This window comes from Hemisphaericaspora subhashii (genome assembly GCF_019202705.1).
Source record: "Hemisphaericaspora subhashii strain CBS 10753 chromosome Unknown scaffold8, whole genome shotgun sequence".
In the NCBI taxonomy this organism is placed as follows: domain Eukaryota; kingdom Fungi; phylum Ascomycota; class Pichiomycetes; order Serinales; family Debaryomycetaceae; genus Hemisphaericaspora; species Hemisphaericaspora subhashii.
In genome coordinates, this window is record NW_026057207.1 from 155,079 (window position 1) to 172,888 (window position 17,810).

A 17,810-nucleotide genomic window follows, 5' to 3' on the forward strand; every position below is an offset into this window, starting at 1 on the left:
TCAACGTCTATGTGGCCGTAAGTGAAAGATCAGCGAGATTTCTTTTTTTTTTTAATTTAATGCTCAAATTTTGAGACGCGTTTTTTCAGTGTAACAATACTGAATTCTCTTAATAATTTCTCGATTTCCACCATCCAGAAATGTCCTGCAAAATTTACCTCTGAATCCATTAAAAAATAAATTTGATGAAGACAAACACTAACTACTACTTTGAAACAGAAATTTCAGAGAATTCCTATCATGCTTCGTCTGTCAAGTGATACCACTTTCACATCAGAACATTCTTTAATAAATATACTAGTATAAGTTCGAGAAAGAAATCATTCACTAAATGTGCTTTCCCTGTTGGTGGCTGAAGCTGCTCTATATGGATTCCTGGTTCAAGAGACTACCTATCTTTATTGATGCCCAAATTACGTCAATTTAAGTCAAATACCACAATATTTGCAGCACCGGCTGATTTGTGCAAGAATTTTGTTGAATTGGTAGCACCTACATTCTGGTAGCGCCAGATATATAGTCCAGAAAATTGAATATGAGCGCTTAAACAATTTTCGCAATCACAATTGTTTATTCTTCTTGAAGAAAGAAATTCCAGATCTATAGTTTATCAGGTTATAATTAACATCACTATGCAACCCACATCTCATCAGAAACAAGTCAAAGATCCACAAGAGCCACAACAGAACCATATTCCACCTCCGATCCCACCACCACCGTATTTGCTAAAACCAGTTAACCACATATCCGCCAACAACGATTTCAAAAAGCCGCAGCCGATTGCCAATGCCTACAATTCTCAAGAGTATCCAATTCCGTATCCTAACAAGCGTCCCCCACCACCTTCGTTGCTAGTTCAGTCGCGCCCAACTCATCCGCTGAACCCACAAGCGCCATCAGGTCCAGTCGCCACCTCCACACCAAATGCAACACATCAGCAACCTATACCTGGCTATTATTTATATTCTCCTCCTCCTGATGTCCTGCCACCTGATGGATATTTATATCTGAGTAGATTGGGTAATATTGGTGCAAATGATGCCTCCAATGCCAATATGAGAGAATTGCCATATCCCAATTATTACACTGGTACTACAAGTACCATGATGGTCAACTATAGTCATAGAAGGAGTTCAGGGAATATGTTAGGAAATGAAGCACAGCAACTTATTGCAGGTTTAGGAAGTATAGGTGGAGGGAATACTGCTGATTTCTTTAATGAATTAAATCCAAGAAAAGCTCCAAATATGAACTTTAAAGAGAAGATAAATAAATGGCTAGCTACTATTCCTCCACAAAGGTATAGCAACGATATACATGACCAGACCATGAATGAACATGCTATACATATGCACCATCCCTACGACGTGTATGCCGAGGGATATCCAGATGCCACCTACCACTCCACATCTCCTAGTTTATCAGATTCTGAAATTGATTTGACTGACGCTGATGATATTGTTGAATTTCAAGCTAGAAAGATTACTCGGTATGTCACTAGACTTTATGCATTTGAACCAATCTCGACACTTGAAGAAGAAGATGTAGATGAGGCTGCTTATGGAATTGAGGAAGGTGGTTATGAAGATGAAAGTTATCAAGTTATGCTACACCCGAACTATACCTAAAAGAAACCCTTTATTAATATTTTCCTATATACTCTAGAGTAGTGCTCTGTTTATAAAAATAAATCCAATTCTTCAATCTTGTAATCATCACGTTGTTCTTGTACCTCTTGTGTGCCAACCGAAAGTTGCGCCGGTTGTAAGTCGATTCTAGGATAGCAAGGCACCAATGCATCGCTACAATGAACATAAGCGCTATTATACATTTTCCAATAAGGCGCTCTTACCTTTCTCGCTGGATGAAACAAACCCGCCCATACGTAATTCATAAATACCCCATTTCCTAACACCACTCTCACGGAATCCACACTATCCAAAATTCTCGCAATCACATGCGGTGAAGTTTCGAAAATATTTGGAAGGATCAAATTTAAGAAATGTACAAACACCTCAAAATAATCATAACTATCAATTAATCCAACACAATTGATTGCTATACGCTTGACAACAGAAGCGGCTGTCTGTCGATGTACTTGATCCCGATCAACCAATGCATCTTCTATCAAAGGTGTAATCGCAAACAAATAATCTCGAGTCATTGTCCCGTCCAAATATTCAAATAAGAAACTCAAAGCTTTCAATACCCCATTCTGAACATTTTTCTCAGGGATACGGTATTCATTCATAATTGCAGGTAAAACTGTGAATGGACGACATGTTTCGGCGACTATTCCCATGGCGACTGCAGTACAGACTCTTAATTGCCTTTCCTGAACCCGGAGATTATTCAACAACATGACGATCACATCTTGAGGACCGATGGTTTTGGCAATATGTCCAAATGTGTCATTGGCGGCGATTCTGATACGACGTTTTTGGGATTTTAACATTTCCAATAGTTCAAAACTGATTCTCATCCATTCTTTTGCGTTAATGGTTTCGGGGTTTTTGGTTGCAATTAGACCGATTAGTTTTATACATGCTTCTTGTACCTTTTCGTGACGATTTTTGAGGATTGGAGTAAGCGTGGGTAAGATTTGGTTAAGTGATGGGTTGGTCATTGTATATAATGTTGCTTTATCTAGGGAATCGATTGCTGCGTATATTGCCAAGATAATACTTCCGAGAACATCCGGGTATACTTCTCCTAAAGACTCATATAGGATTAAGATAAGCTTATTCAAGATAGAATTGTCAGAATCATATTCGGAACATTGTTTTATAACTGGGGCAATAATTGTAATTAGATCAATTGATTGTTGTCTAATTTCTCGGATATTATTCTTCATCCGATATAAAATGGTACTTATGATTGAATTCAAATGGGGCTTTAATCTTATATTCAAAGCCTTTGCCAATGCCTGGAAAGATAATAAATAAATCCGATTCTGTTGTTGTTGTTCTTGAAATGCAAATAAGATCCCATCCACTAATTTAATCTCCAATTGTGAATCTAGTCCGATTAACTCCTCCGGATTTCCTGAGATCATCTTCGTGATTGTCTCGATTGCAAGTCTACGAAGTTGCTCATTATCATCTTTGGTAAAGTATACAACATGTTCCAAAATATCCAAGAAATCAAATCTTAATGCTAAATGATTGGTTGCTTCCACTACAAGTTTCGTGATTCTTCCAGTATCCGAAGCAGTCCTTCTATTCCAAAATGAATTGAAAAAGGGTTTAATGACTTTCTTGCTCTCGATTAACTTCGTTGAAAGAGGTAAATCAATCATAATCTTCAATATTGTTTTTCTCATATCATCATCTGGTGAATTAAACTCTCTGGAAATAATAACCATCAATTCTTTCGTATAATAATTGGAATATTCTTCATAGTTAGCATCATGTACCATCAAAGGAATAATCGACCCAATACATTTCAAAAACGCCGCAAGACTCTTTCCTCTATGTTTCCTAATTCCAAACCATACCGGTTCCAAAATCGATTCGAATGAATCTATACCGTACGGAGTAACATTCTCTGCCAATTGAGCCAATGTTAATGCAGTGACTGTACGTACTTGTAATGCTTCGTCACTTATACCTGGTTTCAAGACATCAATTAGTTGCGAGAGATAAGGCAATATAAAACTACCATTTCCTTGACCTAACATAATACATAACTGTTGAATTATTTTTATACCAGTATGCCTTGCCATCCAATTTTTTTTCAGTTTTATAACCGCTTTCAAGAATGGTAAACATGTCTTTAAACCTAGAGTGTTTATAACAATGGCAAATACTCTCGAAGTCAAGTTTCGAAATATAAGTAGATGTACTAGGTTTAGCCCAGAATTACATCTATATTATAAACGATTCCCAGCAGCTTTTGTCAAATTCGACACAATTTCTCTTGTTTCTAATCTAATTATTGGATCTTCATCTATCAAAAAGGGAGAAATCACTTGTAGTAACTGTTGAGTATATGGTCTAATCAATTCATCAAATTGGTATAAGATTCGATTTATCAATTTCACGAGAGTATGCAATTCAGTTGAATCTAAATTAGGTTCCAACAAGATTGGTAATATTTGATTTAACAATATTTTAGGACCGAATTTATTGGCAGAATCGCTTAATTGTCTCATGGCTCGTTTACGAACAATAGAACTTGGTAAAAATTGAAAGTTATAGTTAAAGTACCGTAAATTAAGGAAAAATGTATTAGCATCTAAACTTTGGGGATCAGTTGTGACTAATTTACCAAAGTATTTCATGTCTTCTTCTTTGAAGAATTCGAGTCCTTGTACTCCTGGAATGACCAAGTCCGTGGTTGAAGGTAAGATTGCTGCTTGTTCGTTAGAAGGTGGTACGTAGTATTGAGACCCAGGGCCAGATCCTGTAACAACAGTAGCAGAATATATATCTGGGATTGCATCTTTATCTAATTGTTTGAACCCAGGAGGTGGAGATACTTTAATATATCCTTCGGGTAGAATCTTATCTAGTATTTCATCAGTTAAAGGAATTCCATGAATGATTGGCACGGAAGCTTCTTTCAATCTCTCAAGTAATTGCGAAGCTTCTTTTGTTATTAATTGTTTCTGCTGCTGTGCTTCTTGCTGTTTAGAATATTCTTCTGGAGTGACATCCCATCTTCTCTTACGTTTTCTGATTGGCTCTTCCACTTCCAGTTGTTGTAGCTGAGGTTGCTCTTTCTGTTTCTCTTTAATCAATTGATCAATTCTCTTCTCTTCTCTTTCTAGATCCCTTTCAGCCATAATCTCTTTGTATGACTTCTTCTTCTTATTCTCATCATCAAAATTTAAATCTACTATTCGATTGTATCGTTGTCTCTTGTATTCATTTCTGTTGATGTCTTGTTGTATTTGTTGTGTTGGAATTGAAACATCTTGTTGGAATTCACGCTGAAGTTCTTGATTCAATTCTGATGGAATCGAATAGCTTCCAGCTATACAAAAGAAGAAAACCAACCCGACTAGGTAACAACTAAGAAACAGAGACAGATAATATAATCCACCTATATCATGAAGTTAACATGGAATCAATGGATGAGTCTAGGCCCATCGAAAAAAAAAATTACTGGAACCCCATCAGAGATTAGACTCATCGACAGCAACAGAAACAAACAGAGGACGGAGCCCTGTGTGTCTATGTTGTTTCTATGTTTACAGTTTAGTTTTGAGTTAACATAATTTAACACGATTACTTTCATTAAAAGAATCGTCAGCTTTTCAATTAATATTAGATTCGTTATCTCAATCATCTCATCACCTAATCCAAGAATTCATCCATCGATCCACTTCCACCACTTCCACTAATACCATCTATCTTTCATATGAAACAATAAATAAACCAACCTACGCCACTCATTTCCTTGACTGTACAACCACCACATCAACCAATGACATAATCAAATTCGTGCAAACAAATCTGGAATCTTCCAAAACTGTCGTGATTATAGATTCATTGAATTATATCCCACAAGAAGATATAACTCAATTCGTAGCCAGATTGGCTAGTCCTGCCATAACTATCCTATCTGTATTCCATACTAATTGTCCAATTGCTGATTCCACTAGTAGTAAATTAATTAATTATCCAAGTTGTCTTAGTTTATTGTCATATATCGCCAGTTCAGTCTATGAAGTAGAACCACTTCTTGAGAATGATGGAATTAGTGAAGAGGAGATATTAAATAAGATTCAGAGATTGGATTTCCCTGTGAACTCACAATTGAATAATGCGGTGTTTAAATTAACTTTAACCAATCGTAGAAAGTCAGGAAGGGCATTGATATATAAATTCAAAATGAATTGTATTAATCATGAATATGAAATCTTAAAAGAAAAGAATGAGGTTGATGAAGATATAGGAGAAGATGAGAGTTTATTGAAGGATTTGACAACTTTCAATTTAACTACCAGCAATAAACAAAAGTTGGCCAGGGAACAAGTGGAATTACCTTATATGCAAGCACAAGAAGCATTAGGAGCAACCGGTGGAGGTGCAATTGTTTATGAATTTGAAAAGGATGACGATTATGATGAAGAAGATCCATATGAAGATCCATTCTAATTTTATATACTATGTATTCTATATACCTAAGATATATTTTACTTTCTGTATTTGTAATCTAATCTTCTTTTTCAATTGTGTAAGTTTACTTGCCTCAGTTATCTTTTCAAATTCTTCTTCAGTCACAACTCGTTTCGTCAATAAATTAAACACAATTCCAAAAGCTAATGATAATACAGTACAAGTTAAAATAATCACATTATAAGGCATTGAGAAATCAGGGGTAGGTAAAGTCAACAACAAACTAGTGGTTCTAAATTGATAAACCTCTTGATCTTGTTCATCAAGTATTGAAATCACACCGGGTTCAACATCAAATCCATGATTTGCATCAGGAGGATATTCACGATATAATAATAGCGATTTATCAAATTGATAAGTCATAGTGAGCGTCAGATTTGCTGGAATGACAATGGTTAATTCCATATGGTTGGGTCTGTGTCTATCCATGGCTGGACGATAATAGGTGGATTTGATATATAGTGAATGATCTTGTTTGGATACGTGCTGACTGATTCCTTTGATTTCACTAACTGATAAATCCAATGTATGTAAATACAATCTCATAAACCAAGGTACTGATTCTGAATAGATAAATTTAACTGATTCAGTAGTGGAAGGATTACTGAATGAAACACGCAATCCACCCTGATCCAAGGAATACCCGGTAAGTGATCTAGAAACATATAAAGGTGGTGATTCAATAGGTAATACCACACTACTATCTGTAGTTTCGAATCGAACATCATATTTGATTTGTTCACGTAAGTAATCGGATTCTGATATTCCATCACTCATTGATACAAAAACAACATAATCAGAGTATAATTTTCTTAATTGAACTTTCCATGCTTGTGGATCAGCCTCTACTGTAACTTCAGTTGTTGATATACCACTACTTTTAGTATCATCTTCAAATGCTGGTCCGAGAATGTTTCTTCCATATATTGTTTCCAAACTCCATTGTAATTCAGTTGGATCTCCCAATGGGAAACATTGCCAAGCAGTATATGCTTTTGATTTATCACAACGTAATTTATCCCCCGCAATGGGTTTTGGAATTCCACCTTCTTCTTTCTTACGAATTGATCTAATAATATCAACAACTTGATTTACTGTCAGGTGTAATTTCAATGAACAATTGTTATTATTTTCATCATCATCACTGCATTCAGTAGTCACATCGATTGACATTCCGTGCCATAAGGAATCAAATACTTTATGGCCATCTAATAAACTAGAAATACCCGATTTTCCTCTAGTTGGTAATAACCTCAAAAATGGAGTTAAATTTTCAGTACAAACCGGTTCACTTGGTAATGCTGCTCTCATTAAATATAACTTATTTCCTTCTTCAGGTAAATATTGCACATTAGCTTTATTGGTCATGAATTTAGGATATGTTGTAATTTCTTCTTGAATGAAATTTAATGAAGCACAAAAGAAACCTGAAAGGACTTTATTTAATTTATGCCAGTTTGCTTTAGCAATATCAATATTTGGAGCTTCAATAATAGCAATCACTTCTACTCCTGTTCCACCAGTAAATTTCCCATTGTTTGGTAATTTCCCCCAAGATTCAGCATCCCACCAACCTTGAGTGAATCTAAGACTTAATTCTCGTGTATTTGTTGATTCGATTATTGGTCCTAATGTACTTGGGAAATATGTATAATGTCGAATGTCTTGTATGTTATTAGTACCAATAGTATCATTATGGTTGTGGTATGATAATTGGAATGGTAATGATGATACTTGGAAGTCAAATACACTTAATAATTTATTTCTCGGTAATGGTTTAAGTTTAAGATGTTCTTGATAATATTGATTGGATGGAATTGCATTATCAATGGCAATTGATGATTGAGTAAACCAAACAATCAATGAAAGAATTAATACCGGTATCAGTATCATCACCACTTTCTTGTGTATTTATGATATTATTGGTGACTGGATATCGATATGATGTGTGGGTGATTCTTTTTGGTAATTGAATTAACAAAAGTGTTGTCAAATTTGTTTGAAAATTTACTACAGGTAGTTTCGGTACAGCACTTGATCTTCTAAAATGCTGTAATCTGCTTTACATGCTGTTTATGTATATAGTAATTACATGTGTCGCAAACTCAAAACTTTTAAGACAAACGCGAAATTTGGACGACAATTGGCTTTTGTTGTTTTCTTTCGTTTTTGTATTTGTTTACATTTTTTTTTTTTTACAACCATCAATCCATCAATAAACTTATTTCCAACTCATATCAAATACATAGATTACCTTGAAAGCAATGCTATCACATCTGCTGGGCGAATCACGAAATAGTCTGACAGGTCTGTCAATTCCTGCGAATGCATCAAGCATTTCCTCATCTGCCGTACTACTTGAACAACACAAAGAAAACATCCAGCCATTACCACAAGGACGATTAGCATCAAAATTATCAGATGGTTTCAAAGCAGCAACACAGGCAACGTCTTTACACAGCCATAAATTAAGACTACAACAAGAAAGAGAACAATTTGAAATGCACCTAAACCTGGTCGATGAATTAGATGATCCACTACAAATATTTGTTGATTATATCAATTGGATTCATTATAATTATCCCCAAGGTGCTAATGTTGACAGTGGTTTAGTATTACTATTGGAAAGATGTACATCAAGTTTAAGAGATATACCAAGTTATAAAAATGATGCAAGATATTTAAAAGTTTGGCTAGAATATGCCAATTATTCTGATTGTCCTCGTGATATCTATGTATATTTAGCTAAAAAGGAAATTGGTAATCAATTGGCATTATATTATGAATCTTTTGGTAATTATCTCGAATTAAATAATAAACTCAATGATGCTAATCAAATATACCAACTAGGAATACAATCAAACGCGCGTCGTAACCGTTCTAATGTTTCTAGGATATTATTGAAGGTTCGATCTAACCTACGACCTTTACATACAATTCAAGCAAATTCCCAACAAGTAGTAAGAGATGTATTGGCAATTAAATCAGGAACTGGCATTATTCGTTCACGAGAACAAGAAGAACAGGAAGATCAACAAGACCAACGAAGGAAAAAACAAAAATTGGATGTTTTTAAAGATACAGATCAAGATCAAAATCAAAGCGTGCTATATTCCATATTTGGGAATTATACTAAAGACGAAGATTTGCAATTGGGTTCAACCAAAAGTAGAATAAAAGAAAACGTAATTACTGCATTCTTTACCTGACCGCTCCAGAACTTTGTTTTTCAAGGATGTTCAAGTAGTTCAAGTAGCACTTCCAAAATCAATGTATTTAGGGATTCGGGAAGTCCCCCTACTCCTCCACAGGATGAAATCATTACGAAAGTGAACGTTGAGTATGATGACAAGCAAATGGCGTATACTAAGATAGAAGTGACAGGAAAGAAAACCGAGAAGGTGATGGTGAATATGGACTTGGTTTATCAATCTGATAATGAATATACTTTTGAAGAGATTCTTGCATTATCTAGAAGACATACCATACAAAATAAATATACCCCAAAAGAAAAGGGGTTGAAACTTCAACCACGGATCATAGAAGAGGAAGAGCCACAAGACCAAGAATTAAGGGAAATTCAAGATCAAAATACTCAGACTTTAGTTATTCCCGTTCAAGGCATAGATGATACTATCGGAGCTGATCACATACCCCGAGAACCAACTATGACAATGTATTCCAAAATGGCAGATAATGAAGTCGCATTTATGTATCGTGGTGGCACTGCCGAATCTGATGATGAAGAATTGTTAGCCCCAGTTCCGGAAGAAACAAACTATGATGAATTTGTTACCGAAACTCTTACGATTCCAGGTATTAAACAAGAACAACCAATAGAATCACACCTTGATACCAAGATCACTCCCCCCACAGATCAAGAACAGGATTATACCAACACAAGTTCCCCATTCATAGACCATTCCCCAGAAAAAGCAACCAGTTCACAGTTAGTCAATCCTTTTGATAACTCATTAAAACTGGAATTATTGGACAACTTACCAATTCCATTATCAGCATTCCTGGGCTACCATGATAGATCTTCTCAACCTCCTATCCACCGCATGAAGAAATTCAGAGATATAACAGCTGCCAAAACCAAAAAAATCAATCGTGGATCACAACAAGCCATCATAGATTATTGCGGTGACGAAATATATTGTCTAATCCATGAATTGGGCCAAGGCGGATATGGATACGTCTATCTAATCGAAAATGGATCTGATGGTACTTTGAAAGCACTCAAGATAGAATCACCAAGTTCAAAATGGGAGTTTTATATCCTTCATATAATCCATCGTCGATTAGTAAACCAACGACAATTATCATCCCGATTCATACATGCTGATTCATTGTTCTATTTCAGGGATGAAAGTTTCCTCATCTTAGATTATTATAGTCAGAGTACCTTACTTGATGTCGTGAATTATTATAAAACCCTCGAAAACCAAAACATTCCTGAGGTTTTATGTGTCTACCTAACGGTGGAACTATTATCTGCCGTCGAAACACTCCACTCCATCTGGTAGGAGGTACCGCTAGAGTTTCGACTATTAACATACTAAGCTAAGCTAGGATGGCAACAAGATTGGAATGATCAATATATGCCTAATGATCCAGCATGGGCCAAGAAGAGTATATCGTTAATCGATTTTGGGAGAGGGATTGACCTATCCCTATTCCCCAAACATACGAGATTCATAACTAAGAATATGAAAGTCGACGAACAAGATTGTGTGGAGATGAATGAGGGTTTGCCATGGACTTATGAGGCTGATTATTATGGATTGGCGGGGATAGTTCATACCTTGTTGTTTGGGACCTATATCAAGGTTCAGAAATCGAGTATGGGACATGTGTCATTAAGAGCAACCTTTAAGAGATATTGGCAGACTGAGTTATGGCTGGCGTTGTTTGAGATGTTGTTAAATCCATATGAGGTGGGCACTACCGTGCATGAACCAAAAATGGAGGAACTTAGAAGGCATTCTCTTTACAAACTCCTTACCAACCACGTATTAAGGTCTTTTGTCTTAAACTTTACGATTATTCAAAATTTGGAAACTGGTCTTAATTCGATTAATAAAAAGCGTCTTATATGACGAAAAGAGTGATTAATTTATTTATTTACATGTAATAATTTTTATTGGTATATATAAACTAACAATATAAAATAATTTTTTATAGAATATAATACGTTAATGCAAAACCACTCTTCGCCTTTTCCCCTAAACACAAGAACCGAAAATACACTTTCTTCTTAGCTCTTCTTCAAAATCCCATGATGAGGAGCCGCTGGTGTCTCAGTCGTTGTCTCAATAACTCTCCCATCCTCACCTAAATTCCTCAATCTCGCATCGATAATAGCATTAACATCCTCGTTATCCCGCTTAAAAGCTTGTGAAAAACTATTCCATTTTGAACTGCCTGTCTTGATCCGAACTCGTTTCCCACTTGGCAAAACCTCATATCCGTCTTCAACAATCGTGACATGTGGTTTATAATCACTTGACGACCATGCAATTGCCGATCCCTCTCCACTGGGTGGTAATTCGGTTGGCATTGGGTTGGTTCCTGCTCTCTTTCTATGAACTGCCGATTGCATTTCACTATAATTGTCTTCTTCTTCCTCATTTTGACTATTGATACTGGACAAATCAGGATGCTGTGGTGGTGGCATCACTGGTGATTCTTTTCCAAGACAAAATATTGTCCTGAAAACCTTCTTGATTAGCTTATAAGTGGTTGAAGGTTCTTTGGGGAATGTCCAACTTTGTTTTAAATCATTGTACGCAATTTGTTCAAAATATCTTCTCAATTCAATATCTTTCTCATATACTCGGAATATTTCATCATCATTAGGTCTAAACATAAATTTAGCAACCTTGATCAATATATCAAACAATAAAGGAATAGTGAACAACACCAACAATGCAGCCCACCAACTCTGATCTCTACCCCAGGTATATAATCCATATGCCACGAAATAGATCGGAGACTGCTTGGTCCGATACAATAACATAATCAAAATATTCCATAAACCGAATCCACCAACTGAAATAATAAATGATGCATTGCGATTGGTCAAGGCCAAAACGTAAAGATATTCCCATGTAAAACGTAAATACTCAATAACTAAAGTGGCAAATGACATAGATCCTAATGCAAAAGTAGTATTATCACGAAGTGCTGTGAAGCCCCATACGTAATACAACAAGAATGAAATTCCCACACTTTGCAATGTCGCCAATACCATCCATGATATAAATACTCTTAGATTAAAAGCTTGATATAATCTTCCTTTGGAATATAATTCAGGAACTGCTAATAATGTTGCTGGTTTTAAATCCTTATCAAACATACCAATGCAAATCACAGGTAAAGAAGTGAACAAGGTATTAAACATCGATAATGACCAACTTTCATATAATGAACTTCCGGAAAATAAGGTATTTCGTTGATATATACATTGTGTCAAATAAAATAATAATTCCTTGTAGAATGTGCACAAGACGAATTTCGAAGTACGAATATAATTATATCTCCCATTCACAAGCAATAATTTCAACAAAAATCTAAATTGTGCAATTGCATAATCTGCTGATCTAGCAGCCTGTAATCCTTCTTTTCCTGTTATACCAACACCAATATCTGCACTTTGAATCATAGCAATATCATTTGCACCATCTCCAATTGCTAAAGTAACAGCATTCTTCTGTAAATTTCTAATCGCACTTACCATATTCGCCTTTTGGGATGGACTTGCACGACAACAAATGGTTGAATCCACAAGTATACATAATTCAAGGAATGCAGTCAATAAAGTCGAATCATTCTCTACATCAGCCAAAGTTCCACCATCAATAACCAATACACAATGTGCCACTCTATCTGCTTCAATCTCCAATGTTGCAGATGTTATTCGGTCCATTAGGGCATCCTTACCTTCATGATTTGAGAGTATAACCACTGTAGAATAATCCTTGATTAATCGACATGAGTATCGCTATAAATATCGACAAAGAGCAAATAGTGGGCAGTTGTAGGTATTAAATTAAGGTGCTCTTCTTAATTTATCAATAGCTTCACTTACACCGTCTTGTAATTTATCTTCAATTGCAGTAGCTCCAATTAAGTCTAAACCATGTTCAATCTTTCCTCCGACTTGTTCAACCAATTGAGCACGATTCGTGTCACTCTAGAATCGTAATACTATGAGCCACCTGGTTCAAAGTATAAGAACAAATACTAACCATTTGAACGAATATAACAAAGTTCTTAATCCTTCCGTGGAAAATTCTTCCAAATGTTCCAACGTTTTTTCGATTATAAATTCATCATTGACTAATAATTTATCATTTGGAACATATTGCGCATTCTCACTAGGACCATCGAGAGGAACACTATAATCACTATATGACCTAACAGGACTAGTTGGAGCAGTTGGAGTAGTAGTCGATCCAGCAATAGGGTCATTCTCATACACATCCAAACTATACTTCTTCAGCTGTTGTAAATGCAACGATTTCCTCGCTCTATTGGCAATATCAGCAATTTCTTCCTCCTCGGTCCCCATCAAGGCATTATCAATACTACTCATCTTCCTCAACCTAGCAGAACTAGTTCTTGGAACCATCAGCGCACTCAAACTTTGTCGAATAGATGGTTTTCTAGGCGTATGACCAGTCATCACATCCACAGAATACGATTTTCTGGAATTCAAAATCACATCGGCTTCCTGGGTTTTCCGTTCTGAACTCTGAATAGATATCTCACGAGCTTTCTCTTCGGCAATTTTAGAATTCTTGAGTCGTTCCAAAATTATAGAATCGGCTCCTTTACATACAATTCCAATTCTTCCATCAGGGAATTTCACCACAATTGACATTCTCTTTCTCGATGATGTGAATTCAATAACTTCAAGCACGGTATATTCTTCCAATTTGGCCGGTTTGTCAAATCCATCAGGATATGTTCTGATTATGAGACGGTTGTTTTGACGGTCGAAGACTACATAACCTAAATCACGAGCTGCTTGTACGAGGGCAAGTTCATCGGGTGAAGCTGCTTGATAGCTTATATCTTCGTCTTCCATGGTTTCGCTACTTTCTCCACTACTGTTATCTGGTGTGATACCATTTGGTTCTGATGGTTTTCCTTTCTTTTTGGAACTTGTTGATTGTTGTTTCCGAGGAAGACAGGTATTACATAATGCGATACTTAGCAAGAAAAATTTCGCCCTTTTGGCAAATAAAGTCTGTGGATGGGATTGTATATGTCTCAACAATTGTAATGAATTACTCAAATTTTGTACTTTATTAGGATGTGCCAGTGATGTCCAGGTAGTATGCATAGATTGAACATCCATACTATTTCTAACTATTGACGTTGTACTCGTTCTTGGAACATAATCGGTCGATCCTCTACTTTGTCGTGATTGGGGTTGTATTCTTGGTGATTGTGGTGCATGCATACTTATTCGAGGAATCAATGGTGCTGTAGCGAAACTATTTGGATTTGCTCGTTCATCGGCCATTAAATCTAAATCATGTAACCAACTTACTCCACATACACTGAATTTCCTAAATACCATTTTATTATCAGTTAAAGTTCCAGTCTTGTCACTAAAAATATATGAAACTTGTCCTAATTCTTCTAAAATTGTAGCAGTTTTGGCATCTGCAGGTGTATTACTTTCAACATGATACATATCTATATCGAATTGTAAAAAACATAATTGCATGACTTTTATAATTTCCATGGTAACATAAAGTGAAAGTGGAATCAAAGTATTATACATAATAATAAATCCCATCATTGTAGCAGCTACACCTGCATCTTGTTCGAACAAATACCATGCTCGATCTCTATTCCGCTGATAAGCCAATCGTTGGGCCATGGTGGAGAAACAAGACAACAGAAGAACAACAAGTACCATAAACATCACAATATAATTAATATTCTTTTGTAATTTAGGAGCTTTTGTTCTTGGATGTTTAATATTATTCATTCTAATTTTAGTTTCCTCCCCTGTAAACACAACCAATCCCAATACTGATTTGGTATTTCTTAAAATACTTCCTCTATAAACTATATTATCCGGTCCAAGGGAATATGTTTCATCATTTAATTGAAAAGATCCTTCAAAATTATACAAATCAATATTTGGATCTTCGGTAGTTATCAAAGTTTTCAAATTTTTCAAACTAGTTACATTAGTTGCAAGTTTAGCCAATTCAGTATGAGGGTATTTTGGTTTTAAATTAGTTTCACCATCTAATGCCATAGTTTCGACATATGCTATTTGTGTATCTAAATCACTTGTGGATATGAGTAAGACGTCAGCTGGAAACCATTCATTTTCATTAATTTTCACAATATCTCCAACCTTGACTTCATGCCAGGTGGTATTATATTCTTTGAGATTATACCTCTTTAATGCATTTGGATCGGTATATGCCATTTTCGGATCGGTTGATTCCCCTGAAGATCCTGAAGAAGTAGATGAAGGTGGGGAATACGCAGGATCATTACTGGAATCAGTCATTATAGTGGTGATTGAATGTGTATCAAATTGTCCCAATTCTTGATCTTCTTTAAGGATAGTAGTTCGTTTATTATTCTCTTCTTTATCATGACCATGTCTTTTCCAATCGTCGAACCCCTCACGTGCAATTGAGATTGACATAAATATACATAATGGGATAATGGTAGTATATTGACCAGTCGTGGACCAACCAGGTATCATTTGCATAATTGCAACCACCATGAAATAACAATTTGCAATTTTAGAAAATTGAGCTTTTAATTGTTTTGGTAAGAAATCATATACTGTATATTTTGAAGAAGTTATTGTATTGTTAATATAAGGTTTATTACATCTTTCATCTATTAATGAATCATGTTTTTCATCGTAATAATTATCTTGAAAATACTCATTAATTGATTTGTGATTTATACTTAATGGAATTACTCTACCTGCTATAGTTGGTGGTAAATTGTTAATTCCAAGCAATCTATTTTTGAAATCTATGAAAGTTTGTAATGTCTTTGAATGAGTCTTATATCTAAGAAATTGTTGTCTTTCTCGTTTTGATATGAATGAAGCGCCAGCACTTGATGCATCTGTCTGAGTACTACTAATTGCAGTTAAATGAGTAGTTGAAGTAGCTAAATTTGGATTGAATGAAGGGTATGTGCCGGTAGACTCTCTTGGAGTTGCTTCCGTCACATTGATTGTCGGAGCGGGTTTCTTTAAATTGAGAAGTTCAATATTGCCTTGATTTAATTCATTGACGTCAACTGGTGGTGGAGACTGTGTCTGTGGCAGTGGTGGCAGTGGTTGCGCTGCAGGTGGTGGTGGTGGTGATGGTGAAGGAGATGTAGATTGTAAATTAAATGCTTTATTGAATAACTGAGATCTAAGAGACAATCCTCTTTTTCTTCTTTGTTGTGGAGTAGTAGTGGGTACTCTCAATGTAGATGGTTCATCCTCTTCCTCTTGTTGTTGCTGTGAAGGTAATTGGGGAGTGACTAATTGAGGTTGTGGTTGTTGCAATTGAGAATTGGGTGATGATGAGGATGGTTGATAGTGGGGTGGTGTTACAGATGGATCAGGAGGAGCAGAAGGTTGAGGTAGCGATGATTGATTGTTGTTGTTGTTGATATTATTATTATTATTATTATCCATTGTATGTATGATTGTATATACTAATTGTCAATTACGATAAGTATACTATAACCTATACATGATAATTTTAACCATTCTCTTTATTTTGTTATGGATTGGTTAAATAGTGTGTTGTAAAAATAAAAAAATTGAGAAGTGGCTTGTTGAACAAATTAATCAGAAGGTTTTTTTTTACAACCACCAGACATCCAGACATCCAGACTACTAAGACAAGACAAGAGACGACTACAAGAGAAAAAAAAAGGTTTTTTTAGTTTGACAGGTTTATTATTATTTATTATTTAACAATCAATCAAGACCGTATTTCAATGCCATGTTTCTATTGTTTCTTGATTTGTATCTTAGTTGTCGTTCAATTGGNGTTTTTTTAGTTTGACAGGTTTATTATTATTTATTATTTAACAATCAATCAAGACTGTATTTCAATGCCATGTTTCTATTGTTTCTTGATTTGTATCTTAGTCGTCGTTCAATTGGAATTGTATGCTTGTCAATCTCTAATTTGAGACTTATATAAATTCTTCAATTCTAAGATTAACTTTTCTGGGAAACTCCCTTAACATTTGAATAAACGTTCCGAATTTTCTCTTTCCTAGAAAAGATTTATTAATAGATACAGTACGTCATTCTTCGGAAAATATTTTATGGTAGTTTGACCTCTTAATTGATTTTGTTACAAAGTTGTCGCGATATTGTTAGTAATGTTTACATTGAGAATGTGATGAGCTGTTCTTTGATGCCTCCCAAGCTATTATTTCAGCTTCAATAGAAACAGAACCCTGGATATGCCATCTCTCCCAATGACGCGTGGCTTATGAATACCAAGACCTTTTTTACTATCTTGTGATATAGCCACATATATAATTGAGTCTTACCTCAATTTAGAGATTTTGGTACAAATTAAACTTCGTTTTCCCGCCGTTTACACAGTCAATGGGATACAATCTGTTTATTTCCTTCAGAAGCTATTGGGATGGCGATTCTTCCCCATGTGA

At 35.4% G+C, this 17,810-nt stretch overlaps 8 protein-coding genes across 8 annotated transcripts; 3 read left to right on the forward strand and 5 right to left on the reverse strand. All coding sequences in view use genetic code 12, as the record gives it.

Annotated features, from left to right (window-relative positions):
- Positions 1-632: 632 nt before the first annotated feature.
- Positions 633-1,628, forward strand: J8A68_000464 (uncharacterized protein; the record flags this gene model as incomplete). The annotated part of the gene is made up of 1 exon (XM_049408647.1): positions 633-1,628. One exon carries the CDS (start codon positions 633-635, stop codon positions 1,626-1,628), a length of 996 nt encoding a protein of 331 aa, XP_049266266.1.
- A 50-nt stretch (positions 1,629-1,678) lies between these two features.
- J8A68_000465 (prp10) lies at positions 1,679-3,679 on the reverse strand (the record flags this gene model as incomplete). The annotated part of the gene is made up of 1 exon (XM_049408658.1): positions 1,679-3,679. The coding sequence occupies one exon, from the start codon at positions 3,677-3,679 to the stop codon at positions 1,679-1,681; it is 2,001 nt and encodes a 666-aa protein (XP_049266267.1).
- A 192-nt stretch (positions 3,680-3,871) lies between these two features.
- On the reverse strand, positions 3,872-4,786 carry J8A68_000466 (uncharacterized protein; the record flags this gene model as incomplete). The annotated part of the gene is made up of 1 exon (XM_049408669.1): positions 3,872-4,786. The coding sequence occupies one exon, from the start codon at positions 4,784-4,786 to the stop codon at positions 3,872-3,874; it is 915 nt and encodes a 304-aa protein (XP_049266268.1).
- Positions 4,787-5,053: 267 nt separating this feature from the next.
- J8A68_000467 (Elongator subunit) lies at positions 5,054-6,104 on the forward strand (the record flags this gene model as incomplete). Its single annotated transcript, XM_049408681.1, has 2 exons — positions 5,054-5,081; positions 5,248-6,104. 2 exons carry the CDS (start codon positions 5,054-5,056, stop codon positions 6,102-6,104), a joined length of 885 nt encoding a protein of 294 aa, XP_049266269.1.
- Positions 6,105-6,122: 18 nt separating this feature from the next.
- On the reverse strand, positions 6,123-8,018 carry J8A68_000468 (GPI-anchor transamidase subunit; the record flags this gene model as incomplete). The annotated part of the gene is made up of 1 exon (XM_049408692.1): positions 6,123-8,018. The coding sequence occupies one exon, from the start codon at positions 8,016-8,018 to the stop codon at positions 6,123-6,125; it is 1,896 nt and encodes a 631-aa protein (XP_049266270.1).
- A 371-nt stretch (positions 8,019-8,389) lies between these two features.
- BUB1 (protein kinase) lies at positions 8,390-11,227 on the forward strand (the record flags this gene model as incomplete). Its single annotated transcript, XM_049408703.1, has 3 exons — positions 8,390-9,293; positions 9,360-10,609; positions 10,697-11,227. The coding sequence occupies 3 exons, from the start codon at positions 8,390-8,392 to the stop codon at positions 11,225-11,227; spliced, it is 2,685 nt and encodes an 894-aa protein (XP_049266271.1).
- A 158-nt stretch (positions 11,228-11,385) lies between these two features.
- On the reverse strand, positions 11,386-13,056 carry J8A68_000470 (DNF3; the record flags this gene model as incomplete). The annotated part of the gene is made up of 1 exon (XM_049408714.1): positions 11,386-13,056. One exon carries the CDS (start codon positions 13,054-13,056, stop codon positions 11,386-11,388), a length of 1,671 nt encoding a protein of 556 aa, XP_049266272.1.
- Positions 13,057-13,179: 123 nt separating this feature from the next.
- On the reverse strand, positions 13,180-16,815 carry J8A68_000471 (uncharacterized protein; the record flags this gene model as incomplete). Its single annotated transcript, XM_049408725.1, has 2 exons — positions 13,180-13,321; positions 13,379-16,815. The coding sequence occupies 2 exons, from the start codon at positions 16,813-16,815 to the stop codon at positions 13,180-13,182; spliced, it is 3,579 nt and encodes a 1,192-aa protein (XP_049266273.1).
- Positions 16,816-17,810: the final 995 nt, after the last annotated feature.